Genomic DNA, 19,685 nt, shown 5'->3' with positions numbered 1-19,685 from the left:
TAACAATGGTTTGGGGAATCAGTTGGTCATCCTATTTCAGAACAAATATGTACATATACAACCGGTTTGCTCATCTTTACAGCCTGCGTGGTTTTTTTTGTTTTTATTTTTTTAAATGAAGACTTAATTAAATTTCTAATGCAAGCCCCACAGACCTGTATAAAAACATTGAACTTTTGAGCACACAAAGCCATTTTGTAAAATACAGGACTCAATGTGCAAAAAAGAAACAAAAAAGTATTAACTTTTAACCATACCGTAGAATAGACAGACTCTTAGCCCCAATGTCCTGACAGCCATGCTGGATTCCAGCGATTAGGTATGGGACAAACTTGTGAATAGACCCCTTGTCCTGAACGGATCCAGACACTCCCTGAGCAACTTTCACTTTGTCCCCCTCACTGCACAATGAGAAAGGAGTCATTGTTTATCCAGGATTGGTGTTTTAAAATAAATAAAAAATAATAAGAACAACAACAACTTATATATATATATATATATATATATATATATATATATATATATATATATATATACACACACATATATATACACACATATATATATACAAACACACACACACACACAGTGCCTTGCAAAAGTATTCAGACCCCTGACCAATTCTCACATTACTGAATTACAAATGGTACCTTGAAATTTCGTTCTGTTTGATATTTTATTTTAAAACACTGAAACTCAAAATCAATTATTGTAAGGTGACATTGGTTTTATGTTAGGAAATATTTTTAAGAAAAATAAAAAACTGAAATATCTTGCTTGCATAAGTATTCAACCCCCACACATTAATATTTGGTAGAGCCACCTTTCGCTGCAATAACAGCTTTAAGTCTTTTGGGGTAAGCATGTACCAGCTTTGCACACAGTGTCGGAGTGATTTTGGCCATTCTTCTTGGCAGATTTGCTCCAGGTTGTTCAGGTTGGTTGGACGACGCTTGTGGACCGCAATTTTCAAATAGTGCCACAGATTCTCAATGGGATTGAGATCAGGACTTTGACTGGGCCACTGTAGGACATTAGGACATTCACCTTTTTGTTCTTGCGCCACTCCAATGTTGCTTTGGCCTTGTGCTTGGGATCATTGTCCTGCTGAAAGGTGAATTTCCTCCCAAGCTTCAGTTTTTTAGCGGACTGAAGCAGGCTCTCTTGCAGTATTTCCCTGTATTTTGCTCCATCCATTCTTCCTTCAATTTTAACAAGATGCCCAGTCCCTGCTGATGAGAAGCATCCCCACAGCATGATGCTGCCACCACCATACTTCACTGTAGGGATGGTGTGTCTTGAGGCATGGGCAGCGTTAGGTTTGCGCCACACATAGCGCTTTGAGTTTTGGCCAAAAAGCTCTATCTTGGTCTCATCCGACCACAAAACCTTTTCCCACATCGCAGCTGGGTCACTCTCATGCTTTCTGGCAAACTCCAGACATGCTTTCAGATGGTACTTTTTGAGTAACGGCTTCTTTCTTGCCACCCTCCCATACAGGCCAGTGTTATGCAGAGCTTTTGATATGGTTGACTGGTGCACCATTACTCCACTCCTAGCCACTGAACTTTGTAGCTCCTTCAAAGTGATTGTTGGCCTCTCTGTGGCTTCTCTCACAAGTCTCCTTGTTTGAGCGCCGAGTTTTGAAGGACGGCCTTTTCTTGGCAGTGCCTGGGTGGTGTGATGCAGCTTCCACTTCCTGATTATTGATCCAACTGTGCTCACTGGGATATCCAAACACTTGGATATTATTTTGTACCCTTTCCCCAATCTATGCATTTGTATTACTTTATCTCTAACTTCTGTAGAATGCTCTTTGGTTTTCATTTTCCTTCAGATTCACAGCCTGACCAATGATCCTTCAACAGTGGGGTTTTTATCTAGAAAATGTGACAGCAACTTTAATGGTTCACAGGTGGAGGGCAATGGTAAGGTAATTGGGTCCTCGTTAGGGCAATTTCTATCATCGGTGTAAACTGGGAGCTTCCACGGCACAGGGGTTGAATACTTATGCAAGCAAGATATTTCAGTTTTTTATTTATTTTTCTTAAATATTTCCCAACATAAAACCAATGTCATCTTACAATAATTGATTTTGAGTTTCAGTGTTTTAAAATAAAATATCAAACAGAACGAAATTTCAATGTACCATTTGTAATTCAGTAATATGAGAGAATTGGTCAGGGGTCTGAATACTTTTGCAAGGCAATGTATGTGTATGTGTGTATATATATATATATATATATATACAGCTCTTGAAAAAATTGAGACCACTGCAAAATTATCAGTTTCTCTGGTTTTACTAATTATAGGTATGTGTTTGGGTAAAATGAACATTTTTGTTTTATTCTATAAACTACTGACAACATTTCTCCCAAATTCCAAATAAAAATATTGTCATTTAGAGCATTTATTTGCAGAAAATGACAACTGGTCAAAATAACAAAAAAGATGCAGTGTTGTCAGACCTCGAATAATGCAAAGAAAATAAGTTCATATTCATTTTTAAACAACACAATACTAATGTTTTAACTTAGGAAGAGTTCAGAAATCAATATTTGGTGGAATATTATTATTATTATTATTTATTTCTTAGCAGACGCCCTTATCCAGGGCGACTTACAATTGTTACAAGATACCACATTGTACATCATTTCACATTATACAGATATCACATTATTTTACATACAATTACCCATTTATACAGTTGGGTTTTTACTGGAGCAATCTAGGTAAAGTACCTTGCTCAAGGGTACAACAGCAGTGTCCCCTACTGGGGATTGAACCCACAACCCTCCGGTCAAGAGTCCAGAGTCCAGAGCCCTAACCACTACTCCACACTGCTGCCCTGGAATAACCCTGATTTTCAAGCACAGCTTTCATGCGTCTTGGCATGCTCTCCACCAGTCTTTCACATTGATGTTGGGTGACTTTATGCCACTCCTGGCGCAAAAATTCAAGCAGCATGGCTTTGTTTGATGGCTTGTGACCATCCATCTTCCTCTTGATCACATTCCAGGGGTTTTCAATGGGGTTCAGGTCTGGAGATTGGGCTGGCCGTGACAGGGTCTTGATCTGGTGGTCCTCCATCCACACCTTGATTGACCTGGCTGTGTGGCATGGAGCATTGTCCTGCTGGAAAAACCAATCCTCAGAGTTGGGGAACATTGTCAGAGCAGAAGGAAGCAAGTTTTCTTCCAGGACAGCCTTGTACTTGGCTTGATTCATGCGTCCTTCACAGACAAATCTGCCCGATTCCAGCCTTGCTGAAGCACCCCCAGATGAGTCCAATTTTCAGCTTTGCCCAGCACCTGGTCGTCTAATGGTTAGACGGAGACCTGGAGAGGCCTAGAAGCCACAGTGTCTCGCACCCACTGTGAAATGTGGTGGAGGATCGGTGATGATCTGGGGGTGCTTCAGCAAGGTTGGAATCGGGCAGCTTTGGCTTGAATCATGCCAAGTACTAGGTTGTCCTGGAAGAAAACTTGCTTCCTTCTGCTCTGACAATGTTCCCCAACTCTGAGGATTGGTTTTTCCAGCAGGACAATGCTCCATGCCACACAGCCAGGTCAATCAAGGTGTGGATGGAGGACCACCAGATCAAGACCCTGTCACGGCCAGCCCAATCTCCAGACCTGAACCCCATTGAAAACCCCTGGAATGTGATCAAGAGGAAGATGGATGGTCACAAGCCATCAAACAAAGCCGAGCTGCTTGAATTTTTGCACCAGGAGTGGCATAAAGTCACCCAACATCAATGTGAAAGACTGGTGGAGAGCATGCCAAGACGCATGAAAGCTGTGCTTGAAAATCAGGGTTATTCCACCAAATATTGATTTCTGAACTCTTCCTAAGTTAAAACATTAGTATTGTGTTGTTTAAAAATGAATATGAACTTATTTTCTTTGCATTATTCGAGGTCTGACAACATTGCATCTTTTTTGTTATTTTGACCAGTTGTCATTTTCTGCAAATAAATGCTCTAAATGACAATATTTTTATTTGGAATTTGGGAGAAATGTTGTCAGTAGTTTATAGAATAAAACAAAAATGTTCATTTTACCCAAACACATACCTATAAATAGTAAAACCAGAGAAACTGATAATTTTGCAGCGGTCTCTTAATTTTTTCCAGAGCTGTATATTATATATATAATAAATAAAATAAAAACAATCATTGCTGGCTTACCTGAAATATCGTTTCTGGCTGCTGCTGTTTTTCTCCATTGCATCAAGGGAACCCATCCCACGATATTTCTTTAGTCTCACACCATCGGAGAAGAAGTACTCTCCCGGTGCCTCTGTGGTAGCTGCCAGCAGTGATCCCATCATCACTAGGAAACGAAAAGAGCCAATTATTACCAGGGCACAGCCAGGGCAACAAAAGACACCAGGACAGCACCTGTACCTTCATTGTTTTTTTTTCTTTTTCTTTTTTGGGGATTATCACAGTACTTAGTTAAAAGAAATTGTTGACAAAGCAACACGTTACAACTATGGACGTACGTTAGAGTGTGGTGAAACACAACGAAGCACATAAATCCATCTTCTGTGAAAATCATGAGATACCTGTAGAAGCTCCAAGTGCAAGAGCCTTCACTACATGTCCCACGGTCTGAATTCCACCGTCTGCAACCACAGGGACCCCAAAACGACGGGCGTACTCGGCTACTTTATACACTGCTGTACCTTGGGGTCGGCCACAAGCCATAACTAGAATTGAACAAACAATACTGAAATCAAGACAATTGGAATGTAAAACCGAACTTAATTCAGACATTTACTGTTATTTCATAATACTGCCTGCCATTAAACCTTGTATTTTACAAAAACAGGCAATAAAACAAAAACTAGACAAAGTGAAAATGGCATTTTAGAAAAGACAAAGGTATACTTTTAAAGGAAGTTTTGCACTCAGGCAGGACAACAGCCATTGCAGAAACCTTTTCTTCTACGCATTTTAAAAAACTATATGGGATGTTGTTTAAGTAACCACATATTTTCAGAGCCATACTCCCAGTCTAACAACATTTCAAGTGCCACGGTCAAAATATACCCACCTTCCTGAGTGATGCAAATGGAGCCACACCCCATTCCAACTCTGAGAGCATCCACACCTGCATCTATTAGATTTTTAGCCTGTGCTGCAGTTACCACTGCAAGTAGAGAAGATACAAACTGAATTTAAAGGCAATCTTGTTTGTTTGTGTTCTTTGTTTCTAGGGAACAACACACTCATTATTCATCTCAAAACACCACCTAGTGGACAAGCATATGTTATTTACTTATAAATTCAAAAATATATTTTAAAAAAATGGTTGAGTGAGCATGACAAAGGTGTACTGTTATTAATTTAATTACTGCATACAAATTAAAATAAATACAAAATGATGCGAGTAGGAATGTTGTATATATGGGTGTGGGGGGAAACAAGTTAATACATTTGAATATAAAAAGCACCACAATGATATGGAAAGGAAAAGGCTTATGCTTGGCATATGCTTTGAAAAATATTGCCAGTAACTCACCATTCCCTCCGATAACCTGCAGTTCAGGGTATTTTTGTTTGATGTAATGTATCATGTTAATCTGATAAACTGAATTGCCCTGCGATGAGTCCTGGAAAAATGAGAACATAAAATTATGGGGGTGAATCAAAGTATTTCATAACAGTTACTTTGAATCCAAAGGAGTAGATCTACTCTATCTCGCAGCAGGAATGCATGCTTTAACCAGAGCTGCTTCACATTCACATCAGCATCTGTTCACAGTGTCTCACTGTTTTAAAATGAACACGTGGAAAGCAAAAAGGGAGCAATGAAGAAACATTTGGCCAATAAGCTCTCTGCAAAACGTTCCTGTTGAGAAGATTGCTTTTAATAAAATTAGCCATTATTTTTCTGAATAATCCAGGAGCCAGATCTGAATATTTTAGGTTTTGTTTTCTGGTGTGATCTATTTTAGGTAGTATCAAAAGAAAGCTTAACATTAAAAAGGAAAAATAACTGACCATATATTCTTGGCTAATGTAGCCATCGCCTTCAAATATTTCATTTTTTTCATTTAACCTTTATTTTACCAGATAAGAAGATAGAGAACAAATTCTGATTTACAACAACAATCTGGTCAAGAGGCAAACACCACAGCAGCACACAGCAAACAAATACAACATAGAAAAGAAAGAAAGAAAGAAAGAAAGAAAGAAAGAAAGAAAGAAAGAAAGAACACATTAAGTTCATGCATCAGACAATAGTGAATTCAGATTCAGATTAAAAACATCCTCCGAAACAAAACTCTGTAGTTTTAATTTGATTTGAAATTCATTCCCGTCATAAGCAGCCGCAAACTGAAATGAATTACACCCAAAAACAGTGGACGCTCTGAGAAGAACCAATCTAATCAATGAATCTGATCTTAAATTGTAAACTGAAGCAGAGAACTGTAATAGGTTGCGCAGATAGTGGGGTTTTCCCAGTCAGGGTTCTATAAAACTAACCTAAGCCAATTAACCAAATCGCCTAGTGTGCAATGAAGGCCATTCAACCATAACATAAAGATCTCAGTGATGAGTACGATAAGAAGCAGCAGTTATAGATCTTATAGCAGAATGGTATAAAGCACCAAGCTTCCCCAAAGAAGCTTTCGAGGCCATTGTGTAGACAGCATCACCATAATCCAGTATTGGAAGAACAGACACCTGGACTAGAGTATACCTAGCGGAACGTGTAAAACATGATTTACTGTGAATCATGTGTGGCTTCCAAGAATGCTATACAAGGGGGCTTCCAATGTTCACTAATAAATCTGGGCAGAGAGAACACGGCTCTAATCATGCAAATGTCAGTCAACAGAGACCGGTTATTTGGAAAGCTTTTCAGTTCAGATCCGAGACCAATACTCACTAATCCCTTCTACCAGACAACTATGTATATATCAAAGTTAACTAAATATGGTGGGCACACAGAAAAATCCCTCTTCCCAGAGAACACGGTTCTTCAAGGGTGAGTATGAACACTACCAGTGGGAAAAAATTACACTTCAGCGGCTTATAACGTACCAACTATTTGCACACAGGACATGTTACCCGGTGCAGGTAATCCACCACCTTACTCAAACTGTTAATTCGCCATATGCATCAGTTAGTAAGGTATCGTTTTGGGTTTTTTTTGTCTGTACCCACCAGAACCACCACATCCACTCCCGCCTGCAGCAGCAGGTCCAGTCTGTATTTGTCATCCTCCCTGGTCCCTACGGCTGCCCCACACAGCAGCTGTTTACGGGAGTCCTTGGATGCCAGAGGGTAGTCCCGGTTCTTCTTCAGGTCTGTCCGAGCAATGATTGCAACCAGTTGGTCACTGTCATTCACAATGGGCAGCTTTCCTAGATGGAACCAGAAAAAGAAAATGAAAACGTATAGAACTTTTAGTTAGACCAACACCTACAGTTAAGGTAATGAAATACTGTAATTAAAACATACCCTATACCAAACTTTGAAAATCAAAGAATTCAATTCAGTACAACTGACATATTACAGAACTTTAGGAATCATTAAAGTTCAAAAATTCAGTAAAATGTTTCTATTCGTTGATACTTGCTGTTAAGGCATTGTAATAACGTGCAATTCAAATTAATAAAATAAAAGTTCTTAGCTGCTCAATAACAGACATGATCTCCAGCCTTTCTTGGCAAAATAGAAGAAAAATCAAGAACAAGGTGACTGTTTTAATTTGCTTAACTGCAACAATTTAAAGTCTGGCATGCTAACGTGTATGAAAAAATAAAACAAAAATGCGCTTAGGGACAGATGAGATCCTGGTACAAACTTTATAACTATTCTCTTACCTTATTAACACCTGAATTTAAGTAACTGAAAACGATGCTTCCGTCTACGCAGTTTTCATAAAACAAATAAATACATTCCAGTTAATTGTAGAACTGAAGGTATATGCTGAAGGTCTCCTCTGTGTCTCGTTTGTCACAGTCAATAAGTCTTTTTTTTTATTTCTCTCAGCCATGTTGAGCTGACAATTGACTCTAACAGATACACCACACACACACACACACACACACACACACACACACACACACAGAGGCATACTCTACCAGGGTTGGAACCCAGTGTCATGTGCATCGCCTATGTGATTTCATACTGCTTTTGATAAAGCAGGGTTGACCTGGGTGACAGACGCAAGTAAACAATGCGCGTATCAATGCCCTGGAAGCAGCTTGTTATGGACGCTTCCATCCAAGCTTCTCTGGATTGAAATGTCAGCCTATATGTTGATTAGAGCAAACGTTTCTTCATCCCTGCTGCAATCTGGCTCATGATGTGTCTCAAGCCACAAAAATGTGGCTAAGCAGAACACAACCTGGGTCAAAGCGTGTCGACACACATCCTGAGGTGGGTCGCTGGTACCCAGGTACGTGGTTTCACACTACGCAGGATTGTGACCCGGGTAACCAGAACCCAGACATGGGTAGGAGTGCCAGTGTGAAAGGGACTTGGTTCTCACCTATGTACCATTCATGTTATTTGCTTTCCATTTCTTCTATTTTTGCCATTTTTCACTACTTGCTTGAAACTTATTTTTGATGTTTGATTTTTTTTTTAGCTCAGCCTGGTTCATAGCACTATTGTCTTTACTAAAGACATTGTTCTATATAGTTCCTCACAATGTGAAACTAAAGGTAAATTGAATTATTAGTCTCATCACCTACACCTGTGGAAGCTTTCATGTTAATCAAATTAATCCCACTCTTACCTTCAGTCTCGCATTGATGATGCAAAAAGGAAGTAACCAGAAGCACGTTTTAATGGTCTTCACTAGATGTCCATGAACCAGGCTGAGCGAAAAACTTTTTTTTATAAATACGGTTTCAGGGATTAAAAACAAACACAAAAAAAGAATGAAAAACAAACATGTATGAATGATACATAGTTGAGAATTATTTAATCTTTTGGTTCAAGAAAGTTCTTAGTTTGCTTGTCTTGCTTTGCTTTCAGGTAGTCTAGTCTACTATGGTTTTACTTCCTAGGTCATTGCGCCATTAGGGTCAAAGCATGTTAGTCAATGTCAGTCAATAGGGGAAGCAGCAAGTTGTTGGCCATATTAACTACAGTCTGGAAGAGTTTCATGAATCACACAGACCACCAAACATAAAAAGAAGCTGGTTGGTTAAGATTTGCAAAGATTTTTTCAACTTCATATAGTGAGATACCAACAGACGACAAAAAGCAACACTCAAAGTGTTTACAGCTCAAACCATACCTGCCCTTCAAATACCATGCATCTATTCTGTACTGTCAAAACAAATGTTGTTCCAATTCAAATGGACAGAGATGGTAACTCTTTGTTGGTCTCTAAAAATAAATATGAAATAAAAAGGAAACACACACAGAGAATAAAATAAAAGCTCTCACTCATGTGCTGAACAAAAGCAGCAAGCCAGCATATTCTGGTAGTTGTTATTATATGCCTTACACTATTACTAAAATACCTCTAATGCCTGAAGTCTTGTTGCTAATCACCTGGCTAGAAAAGGAACTGGTGTCACAGGTCTGACTGCTGCAAAATCCTACAAAGGAGAACAGTCAACAGTGTGGATAAAAAAATGAATATATATATATATTATATATATATATAGAGAGAGAGAGCGAGAGAGAGAGAGAGAGCGAGAGAGAGAGCGAGAGAGAGAGCGAGCGAGCGAGCGAGCGAGAGAGCGAGAGAGAGCGAGAGCGAGATGCACGAAGCAGCAAGTGAGAAAGAATGAGTCGGTAACTCAAACCCAAGCTGAAATTAAGATCCGAATCCAGTAAAGAAGGGAACTCCACTTACCATTGTAAGATGTGCCTAACTTTGGGTGAGGAAATGCATCCATACTGTGAACTGCAGAAAGTCAGTCTAGATGCTCTAGGAATTTCACACACAGACCTTACCTTTCTTGCTGCGCTGTAAAATGTCATTTGCTTCTTTCAGAGTGACACCCGCTGGAGCAACTACCAAATCTTCCCGCTTTGTCATCACCTGAAAAAGGCAGAGATCTCATCATTTTTGTGCCGTTTTAAGGTTCAATGCTTTAGAATGTGTCTCTATTATACATTTTGCTTTGGGGCAAATGTATTTGTTGGTAAGAACAGTCAACTGCAAATACAGATTTTACTTCTAAACTTGATCTGTTTAACCAGAAAGGTATGTGAAACTCTGGATGAACATGTAGTCAATTTCTTAATTTTCATATATATATATATATATATATATATATATATATATATATATATATATATATATATATATATATTATATCTTTACTGCAAGCAATTACCTGATGATAAACACAGTTTTCAGATCCATTTATTGTAATAACACGATATTCATTAAATGTTGTTGGATTCTTTATTTACACTCTTTAACCCATTTCAATGGCAGTTTATATTTTTTTGCTCACTTATCTTCAACAGTTGTGTCTGTACCTTACTCAGGGGTGTATCATACTCCTTCTCAGTCTGAAAGTCAATATCCCTGGATGTAACAATCCCCACCAAATTGCTCCCCATTTTCCCAGTCTCAGTGATTGGAATTCCAGAGAATCCATGACGGTTTTTAGCTTCAAAGACATCCCCCACAGTGTGGCGAGGACTCATCACCACGGGGTCGGTAATGAACCCTTGTTCAAATTTCTAAAAAAAATAAATTAATAAATAATAATAAATGAGTTACATACAAATATCTACATTACAGGTCTAACCATCCCACAGCATAGTTGTGATTTCACATACAAAATACAAGCTTACAGAATATACAGAATCTGCCAACAGAGGACAAAATAATGAAGTATTTAGAGCAAGAAAACATATTACAAATGCCCAGTCAATAAAACAAGCAGCCAAAGGAAAAGTAGGATTGATTCCAATTAGAATACCACACAAGTACAGTACCAGATCCTCCAATGTCTGAAACAATAAGAAAACAACATGCCGACATTTAAATCTCCCCTGAAATTTATGATGAAAGGATACTTGCCTTAACTTTACGAACTTCATTGGCCTGGAACTCTGGTGTGCAATTGTGATGGATGATCCCAATACCTCCCATAAGCTGAGAAACATAAAATAACCAAAAGCATGGAAGAAATCTGCAATATTGCATTATTCAGCAGACACAATACACTGAACTTCATTAGTACGTCTGCTAAATATATGCATTGCCTTAACAGCATTTATGAAAGATGCTGCTTCAATTTACTTCTGCTGAATCAGTTAACAACGACATAGTATTTGCTATACACACACTAAGAATTAAACCTGGTAAAAACATTATTTCTAAACAAATGACAGAACATTCCAACAGTGTGTTAAGAAACGGCATGCTTTTAAATCTGTATTCATAATGAAGTGATTCACTTACTGCCATAGCAATAGCCATGCTGGACTCTGTGACAGTGTCCATTGGAGAGGAGATCAGAGGTGTTTTCAGGGTGATTTTCCTGGTAAGAGCAGAGGTCAAATCCTAAATGGAAGGAGAATTATTCAATTAAAATGCAGGACGTCTTCCACAATATTTACTGTACAGATGGCATATGGTGACTCACTTTCACAAAACTCAAGGACCTCTGTTCCCCAATATAGGGAAATTGTCCACTCCATAGTACATTTATGACATGGGGAAATATCCCCTTGCTCAGAACATTTAAATAATAAATAAATAAACATACAATAAAAACTTTGCTAAATTAAGGTGGCATGTCAAGGCATTAATATCCGTTATGATTAGGGGTCTACCTAAATCGCGATTTTGCGGAAATTGGGAAATTGAGGGGTCACTGCAAAATTCACCTCTTTTAGGGGTCAATGCATACCGGTCAAGTATGGAGAGAAAAAAAAAAAGAAACCTCGTTTATGAACTACTGCACAACGCAAGCGACGCAAACTACGTATCTTCCTTTTGTAGATAGGCTTTTTTTTTTATTATTCCTTCGCCGTCCTGTGTGCACTGCACTTAGGCACAAAAACAACACGCATCCTTACACAAATAACATTTATAAAAAAATACTCCAATGCGGTTAACGTTCTTGTTTACTGTTCAAATGACAAAGATGTTTTAATCAGCCTATCAGTGCGTCTGTACTGGCTATTCTGTGACCTGGACAGTACAGTAGGGGGTGGGACAAAGTCAGTGCTGCATTGTTTTGATTTAGGTTGCTAAAATCTAGTTTTCAGCATTGGAGGTAAAATACCAGAAATGGACGACAAAGCAAAAAAAGCAAAAGTATATTTTGGCTGATGATCGTCTCAAGATATTTTACAAAAGAAACTGTACAGATGAAGGTAACTGTTTTGCACATCTTGTAATGTGTCTTTGGAGAAAATACGATCAAAATCGCTATTTAGCTTCAGAATCACACATTAAAACAAAAGGCTACTACAGAGGCTGCGGAACAAAACGTCAAATACACAGCTTTCAGAAAACAAACTGGAAAGTCAGCGCAGACAAAAAGTATTCCTGTCGGTTGTAGCCAAGTTAAATCAGTACTACAGGTAACAACCAAGCACAGCCACCTGGCTTCAAACAACCTGCTGCTTACTTTTTAAACACGGTTTGAATTTTAGACCCGAATAGGCAAGTTTTCTTTGTTTTGACTCGGTACTAATAAAATAAATTATTGGATGGGACAAATAACATGACAACGGACGTGCTGCATATATTGCCTTTATTAAAGTATGCCAGATGCCGTTGGGTAACCAAGTTTTGGGACTGTTTCTAATCGATTTCCACATCTGTATAACTTGGCAAGGCTTTGCCTTACACTTCCAACCAATTCAGTGGATACAGAACATGCAGTCTCAATATATGGGCAAGTCCACACCAGACAGAGAATGTCGGCAGCAACTGCTGGGGGATGTTGCATGCTTGCCTTTAACAAATGACAGCACTCTGTTTTAGTACCACAATTTTTAGGCATTTATAGTGCTCTGAAATATTGTCTACTTAGGTTTATTTAATGCTTAAACAGGTCTGTGAAATCCTAATTTTATTCCATAACCTACTCACGAAAAATACTGCAATTTAAGCAGACCCCTAGTAATGATATTAAGTATTTCATTGGTTACATACAAAAAAAGGAAGATTATTACAACAATAAAAAATCTACTACAAATAAATACCGGTAATTACAAAAAAAAAAAATAGACTCCCATAATCTAACTGCGAGACACAATTTCAAATTAAATTTACATTAAAAGTTTTTGTTTTAGCATCACATGCTCAGTATATAATAACATAACATAGATTCCCCGCCTCGGCTACAAGTTTAAAACTCAGTAGGATGAAAAAGTCGATGATAAAGACATATATCAACAACAGATTAGTACAGGAGAAGAACTGACAATGAAATGTTTAAATCACAATTTGATAAGTGATTCTCCAGATGAACAGAGGGACTGACACACACCTACACCCCCACAAACTGATATTCAGGAACTAATGCCAAATAATGTTAATACCAAGTTTCATGACTATTTGAGAAGTGGTTTTCCAGGTACAGTATCCACCACTTGCACCGTATGGGTTATTTCGGGCAGCCATTTATATATCGGACAAATAGTGTTTGCCGTTTGCCACTCCCATTGATTTCAATAATAAGGGTGTCGTTTATACCGTGTTAAGCACGCTGTGTTTTTCGGGCAAACTCAGCTGTTTGGTTCTCGATAAGTGCCATTCACAAAGATTTAATAACAAAGGCACTTCTTATACTGTAGTAATAGCTCTTACTAATCCACCAATCAGCTGTTTTCACCTCATTACCTTGCCATTCACATAGATTTCAATACAAAAGGCAGCACTTTACTGTAGTAAAAGCTTGACAGATCGATCAATCAGCTGTTTGCACCTCGTTACTGAGCGTTTACTCCTCTACTGTACCTTGGCTATTTAATCCCTGTACGCAGTGTCAGTTACAGTTGCAGTTTGAAAAAACAGCACTGTCTGCAACAGCAAGCAAGCATGGTTGGAAAGAGAAAAGCGATGCGCATCAGCACGAAAATTCAGCGTAAATAAATGTCTCTGTTAGATGCTGTGCTCTTGCTAAAGCATGCTTGGAACTCTGTCAGTCAGCAAACAATGCAACTTTGCTTCAAAAAGCTGGGGACAGTGTGGGAATGGATCAGATTATGGACTGGGGAAGGGGATGGGAGTACTCTGTAAATAATTTGTGTTTGTAAACCGTGTTATTCTTGATCAGCTCTGTTAGCGTTCTCTGTGTGTTTTGGTGCTTGTGTGACTAGAGCTGAAAGACAGCCTGTGTGTGAGTGCGTCACTAAGGGGGGTAGGAGCATGTCTGACACGACCAATGAGTGAGGAAGGGGGAGGGACTTGGGTGTGTGTGTGTGTGGAGATGACAGTTTGAAAGAGAGAAGCAGGATCTGGCAGGGTTCTTCAACAGGCGGCCCGCGGGCCGAATAGCCTCTCTTTTGGCCCATCAAGCGTCAGCTGTCCATTACAAAAGCTGAAACTGCTGATACACAAGATTATAAAATCACCGTACTCTACAGGGTATTTGCTTCCCCTAACAAGCATTTTTTTGGCAGCCTAATACAGGAACAAGTCACCTGATTGGCCAAGCTTTACTTCAATCATTTTGGCATGTGTCACAAGTCTCCGCCCATTTGCTTAGTTTTAGTGCCTCATTGGTTGAGCAATGAGAGAAGGCTTCGTGCAATATGAAAACAGCGGTAGTAATATTATTTTCTTCAGCGCGGTGAAACTATCTGAATATTCTTGCAAACATTGCTGCACATTAATTCAAAGCCAGAAATCCACGTCTGTGTCTAAAATGGCAAGTGATGTGTGGGATTAACATAAAAACCAACAACAACAAAGTGATGCTTCAGATTTGGCAAGCGAGTCAGAATCGAGGGATACAGCTGTAGGTAATGCACATCACTCGAAAATGCCTCACACTTTTCCAAACACTGGCCAAACTAGCAAGGTGATCAACGTTTTGTTTTGTTGTGATCCTATTTTCTGTTATGAGGAGAGTAATAAAAATGAAAACCAAAATGGTGTTTTTTTTTGTACAATGCTCCCTTTTCCACATATAATTTTTGATGAGTTTATTTAAGTTACAGTTTATTTAAGTGACAGTTTTCACTTGCATGCACAGCTTTAAAAAAAGTAAACCCCAGTAATGCTATTACTTCATGAAAATGTGCCATTTGCCACTTTGTTTATTACAAAGAAACTATAATGGCAGGGATAAAAAAAGAAATGAAAAAAAAGCGATGTCTACTTATGTACTGTTTCTGCCTGAAATACACACATGAAAAGTGTATAATTAAGTTTGACATCCTCTGCTTTATAGTTAATTCAGTGGAGCAAAGTAAAGCCTTCACAACCTATTCTGGAATATTACAGTTTTACATATTATTTTAGCATAAATAGTATTGGAAATTGCTTTAACTTTGTAAGATTTAGCTGGGAATTGTACAGCATGTGATTGGAACATGAAAGTGAAAGTAGTTTTTGTATTAATTTAACTTAAATATGTTAGTAATGTACTTTAGCTTAGGTATTGTATTATGTTATATGATTGATTACCTGTTACATTTGACCTGTTGTCAGAGCAATAACATTTTTTTTTTTTTTTAAATCTTTCAAAACACCAGATGTTTGTAATCCAGTTTATTGTAGAAAGTCTTGGGAAGTTGAGCGGGGCTGCTGTATTTTAAAATGAGAAACAGTTTGGTTTTATTATAGAAATACATTAAAAAATTTAAGTGCATATGTCTATGTTTCTTATATTCTGCATATGATAAACTAAGTATTGTTAGGAAAATTAGCAATGCGGCCACCAGTAAGTGTTCAGTCACAGGAAATTGGCTGAAGAAACTGAGCCTGTCAAAGATCTTTTATTTAGGCTTAAAAAAAAACCTGTTTGGCAACAGTAAGAAACGCACCTGCGGCAAGCCTCTCAAAGATGGCACGGTGGATATGCCTTAAATTTATTTCCCCCTCTGTTTACTGTCATGCCATGTATTTAATTTAGAAACTTTTCATTTACATTTAAACCCATTGGAACTAGAACATGCATATTTAAACACTGTGCTACACTTTTAATCAGGTGCTTAGTAAGATGCTCATACAACAGAAGTGCTTTCGTTAGTTAACTTGAACGCTTGCTGCGCAGTAATTGTCAATATTTTCTAGTTTTAATAGAATTAAAATGAATAACATGCTGTTTTAATAGCATTACAGTGAGATTTGTATAATTATTTGTTTGCAAGATGTCGTTTGAATACTGGTCAGGAAATTATATTTGCTTAATATTTTTATTAATGGCGATCAAACATTGCATCATATTAAGTAGTTATTTCTGAGATGTATTAGTTAATTGGTGCAAGTGCAGTGTTGCAACATTTTGTTACTGTATGTAAAGTGTGATTTGGATAGTCAGATTTTCATGACCATTTAAACAACCCCCCACCACTACGCACATCTTGGAGTGCCCTGTGGCCCCCCAAGGTTTGGCCATTTCCTTATCTGGCCCTTATTTATTATGTAAATAAATCCTGTTCGCCTGCGGGGCGTATCCACTTCAACCTCAGTCTCGATCTCCTGCCTGCGAATGCACACAGCAGATGGCTAGTCTGCTTTAATACCCTGTATCTTTGGAAATAAGGGATTTAGGGGAGCCCCGTAATAAAAGAGGAGTCTCAAAACAATAATATAGTACAGTAATTGTTACAGCTGTGTTTAATTGAATACATGTTTTTCATTAGTGTAATAAAGATTTTTAACCGCATACACACTTGTTTGTTTTGATTACTGTACTGGTGATTGGGGGACATTTTGAATGTCAGGTTATTGTGTGGGAGTTTATACCGTCCATCGCTTATTGCGGGTGAATCACGTTAACACAAACACGCCTGTTCTAAGCGGTGACAACTGTACTGTAAAGCCATAAATATTTGCAAGCCTTTAATTACGCATATGAAAAAAAAACTGCAGCATCTTTGGCACGAATATCAAATTCAGGTAACAATACATACTTCGTATATTGCAACAGGTTGCCAACATTTCTGGAGCAAAATAGATTTTATGGGTGTGATTCACCAAATATTTTGGTCGCAAATATTTATGGCTTTACAGTACATACAAAAATCTAAGTTTGACATAGGAGGCTGTGTGGTCCAGTGGTTAAAGAAAAGGGCTTGTAACCAGGAGGTCCCCAGTTTAAATTCCACCTCAGCCACTGACTCATTGTGTGACCTTGAGCAAGTCACTTAACCTCCTTCTTTCGGGTGAGACGTAATTGTAAGTGACTCTGCAGCTGCTGATGCATAGTTCACACACCCTAGTCTCTGTAAGTCGCCTTGGATAAAAGGCGTCTGCTAAATAAACAAATAATAATAATAATAATAATAATAATAAATAATAATAATAATAATAATAACAACATACAGATGAATGGATCTACGGACAGACAGACCCCCATATTTCCCCAACATCTGATGCCCAAAATAACTCATACCAAATAATGTTAGTATCAAGTTTCATAACAACTGAATAAGCAGTTCTCCAGATATATGGACAAAGGTGTGAAGTGATAATAAAATAAAAATATGTACTGGTGTTCAGGCAAAAAACTAGTGTCCGAGGAGATTACATTGCCCAAAGACAGAGGGCTTTATTGTCCCCTAGAGCACACTATATCAACATGAGAGAACAACACAAAATATCAGTCCAGGTATTTTGTGATGCAAGGAGGTGAGCATGTCAGTCTAGGTCACAGCGGTTGCTAGGAATACTGTTGCTATGGAAGAATTACAAGTACATGTACCACGGCTATAAATATAGACTGTTAAGGACTTCTGGGGGTACAGTGTACATCATGTGACATATTACTTAATAACATTTATATATGAAAGCAAGACCACACTGAACAGGAGATTACATCATCCGGTAAACCTTGTAAGTTTAAGCTTAGTAAGATATAATGTTGTGGTTAATTAGCAGGCAATTTTGAATGTTATATTTTAACACATCCTCAACTTTTCAAAATAAAAATGGCCCAACATGCACTTTCAAGAATTTGTATTTCACTACAGTAAAACCCTTTCTCCAAGCTAAAGACCAAACACTCACTAGAGTGTTTATAGAATGACGGACATGAAGTCGGTACAACAAAAAGTCCTAGGTACTTGGCGACACCGTCACAAACATCTATCCACAGTAACGTACTCTCTCTCAAAGATGCCTGATCAAGTCTAAAATGCAGAGTGAATTGTTGCCATTACTTAGTCTTGAGAGCTGCTGGAGTTCAATGCTGACTGATCGCTGACCTTCACTGGGTGGAAATGGGGCCCCTTTTTTTCTTTTCTACAGTAGATTAAGGCGTCAGATCCAGACACCAGGGCCTTATTACCTTCGCTGCTTATCTCACAAGAAGCACATTCTCAAAACAAAACTAATCAACATTGTGCACATGAGCCAACAGAAAACGCAGTTAATATTCAGGGTATTTCAAAACATCACATTCTCTGTGCACATTCTTAATTTCTGAGTTTAACCACTTGACTGCTACACTTCACTGCTACAGTGCTCTATTTAACTACCATCTAGTATATTGATGTATCAAACTTATTGTGTAGATTTTGTTCATACAATAGTATAGAAATAAACAAACTCAATTGATGAGAACATACGGTAAAGCACAACCAATTAATTCTCTTCAATGGACAAACATTTTCAACAAGAATAAGCCTAATTGTCTGTGCTGTAGGCCAATTGTGAGATGCAGGAAAAAAAAAGACAGAAAAATGTGATCTGTTTTCTTGTGTGCCCTTCAGAACTTGAACATTCCTTCCCTTTTCACAAGTTTCAGTCACCTCTCTTTCCTGCACCTGCCTTCTAGAAAGCTGATCGCTTCATACAATTTCTCACACAATCACACAAAGGTTTGACAGAATATTTATAAACTCTGCCATAAAATTGGAAACTTACAACCAATCATCCAGATAAGCTGCGTACTGGACGTTTTACACATTTAAAAATATTTAAAATGTAATTTGTAAAGAATATGCATAACAATTTTGCTGTACAGTTTGAGTTTGTATGTTACCAAGCTTCTTGTAGTTTGTTGGTTCCCTGTGTCTCAATGGTCAATTGTAAATATACTGCAAGCGGTAACAAGAGAATGGGTCATACAAATACTGGGACAGCTAATTGTAGGCAGCCTGGGAATTGCCAGAAACATGTGACCAATAAGTCTGGGTTTTCAATAAAAAATTAAAATAATACATAACAGAAAAAGTAAGGTTGAAACACTCACTTGCAATGCTTGTTTGAGACAGGTGAATAAGCGATGAATTTTAGATTTTCAGGACTTCTCTGCACCATCTCAGTCCCCCTCAACCTAACCTAACAATTTACCCACCTGTCAACCGGATTTTTGGAAGGTAAATCTATACAATACTAAATTCTGTGTTTGGAGAGTCAGGATACAATATTATCGTTTCTGTATTTGCATTAGTGCCGTTTTTTAAAATATTTGTGGATTTTTTTTTTTTTGTGTCGACTTGGTAAGGGAGAGCACAAGAAACTGAGAAAGCAAGGTTTACAAAAACCCTAATATTACTGGAGGAGACTCGGTGAACGCAGAAGCTAACTAGAAATCGAGATTAGCAACTT

The 19,685-nt window shown here is 38.1% G+C and overlaps 1 protein-coding gene across 9 annotated transcripts in view; it reads right to left on the bottom strand.

Annotated features, from left to right (window-relative positions):
• The window catches only part of LOC117419930 (inosine-5'-monophosphate dehydrogenase 1), a 42,815-nt gene that overhangs the window by 2,940 nt on the left and 20,190 nt on the right, over positions 1-19,685 (bottom strand). For all 9 annotated transcript variants that reach the window (XM_058985845.1, XM_058985846.1, XM_058985847.1 and 6 more), the window contains 10 exons: positions 11,406-11,507; positions 11,022-11,096; positions 10,472-10,678; positions 9,938-10,025; positions 7,181-7,380; positions 5,529-5,619; positions 5,061-5,156; positions 4,570-4,713; positions 4,190-4,334; positions 258-401 (listed from right to left, as the gene is read on the bottom strand). In XM_058985845.1, the coding sequence (XP_058841828.1) occupies positions 258-401; positions 4,190-4,334; positions 4,570-4,713; positions 5,061-5,156; positions 5,529-5,619; positions 7,181-7,380; positions 9,938-10,025; positions 10,472-10,678; positions 11,022-11,096; positions 11,406-11,507 (1,292 nt within the window). The remainder of the gene's footprint in view (positions 1-257; positions 402-4,189; positions 4,335-4,569; positions 4,714-5,060; positions 5,157-5,528; positions 5,620-7,180; positions 7,381-9,937; positions 10,026-10,471; positions 10,679-11,021; positions 11,097-11,405; positions 11,508-19,685) is intronic.

Source organism: Acipenser ruthenus, chromosome 14 (assembly GCF_902713425.1).
Source record: "Acipenser ruthenus chromosome 14, fAciRut3.2 maternal haplotype, whole genome shotgun sequence".
Taxonomy (NCBI): Eukaryota; Metazoa; Chordata; class Actinopteri; order Acipenseriformes; family Acipenseridae; genus Acipenser; species Acipenser ruthenus.
Note: the sequence above shows the minus strand (reverse complement) of the source record. Positions and strands in the feature narration are given on the sequence as shown.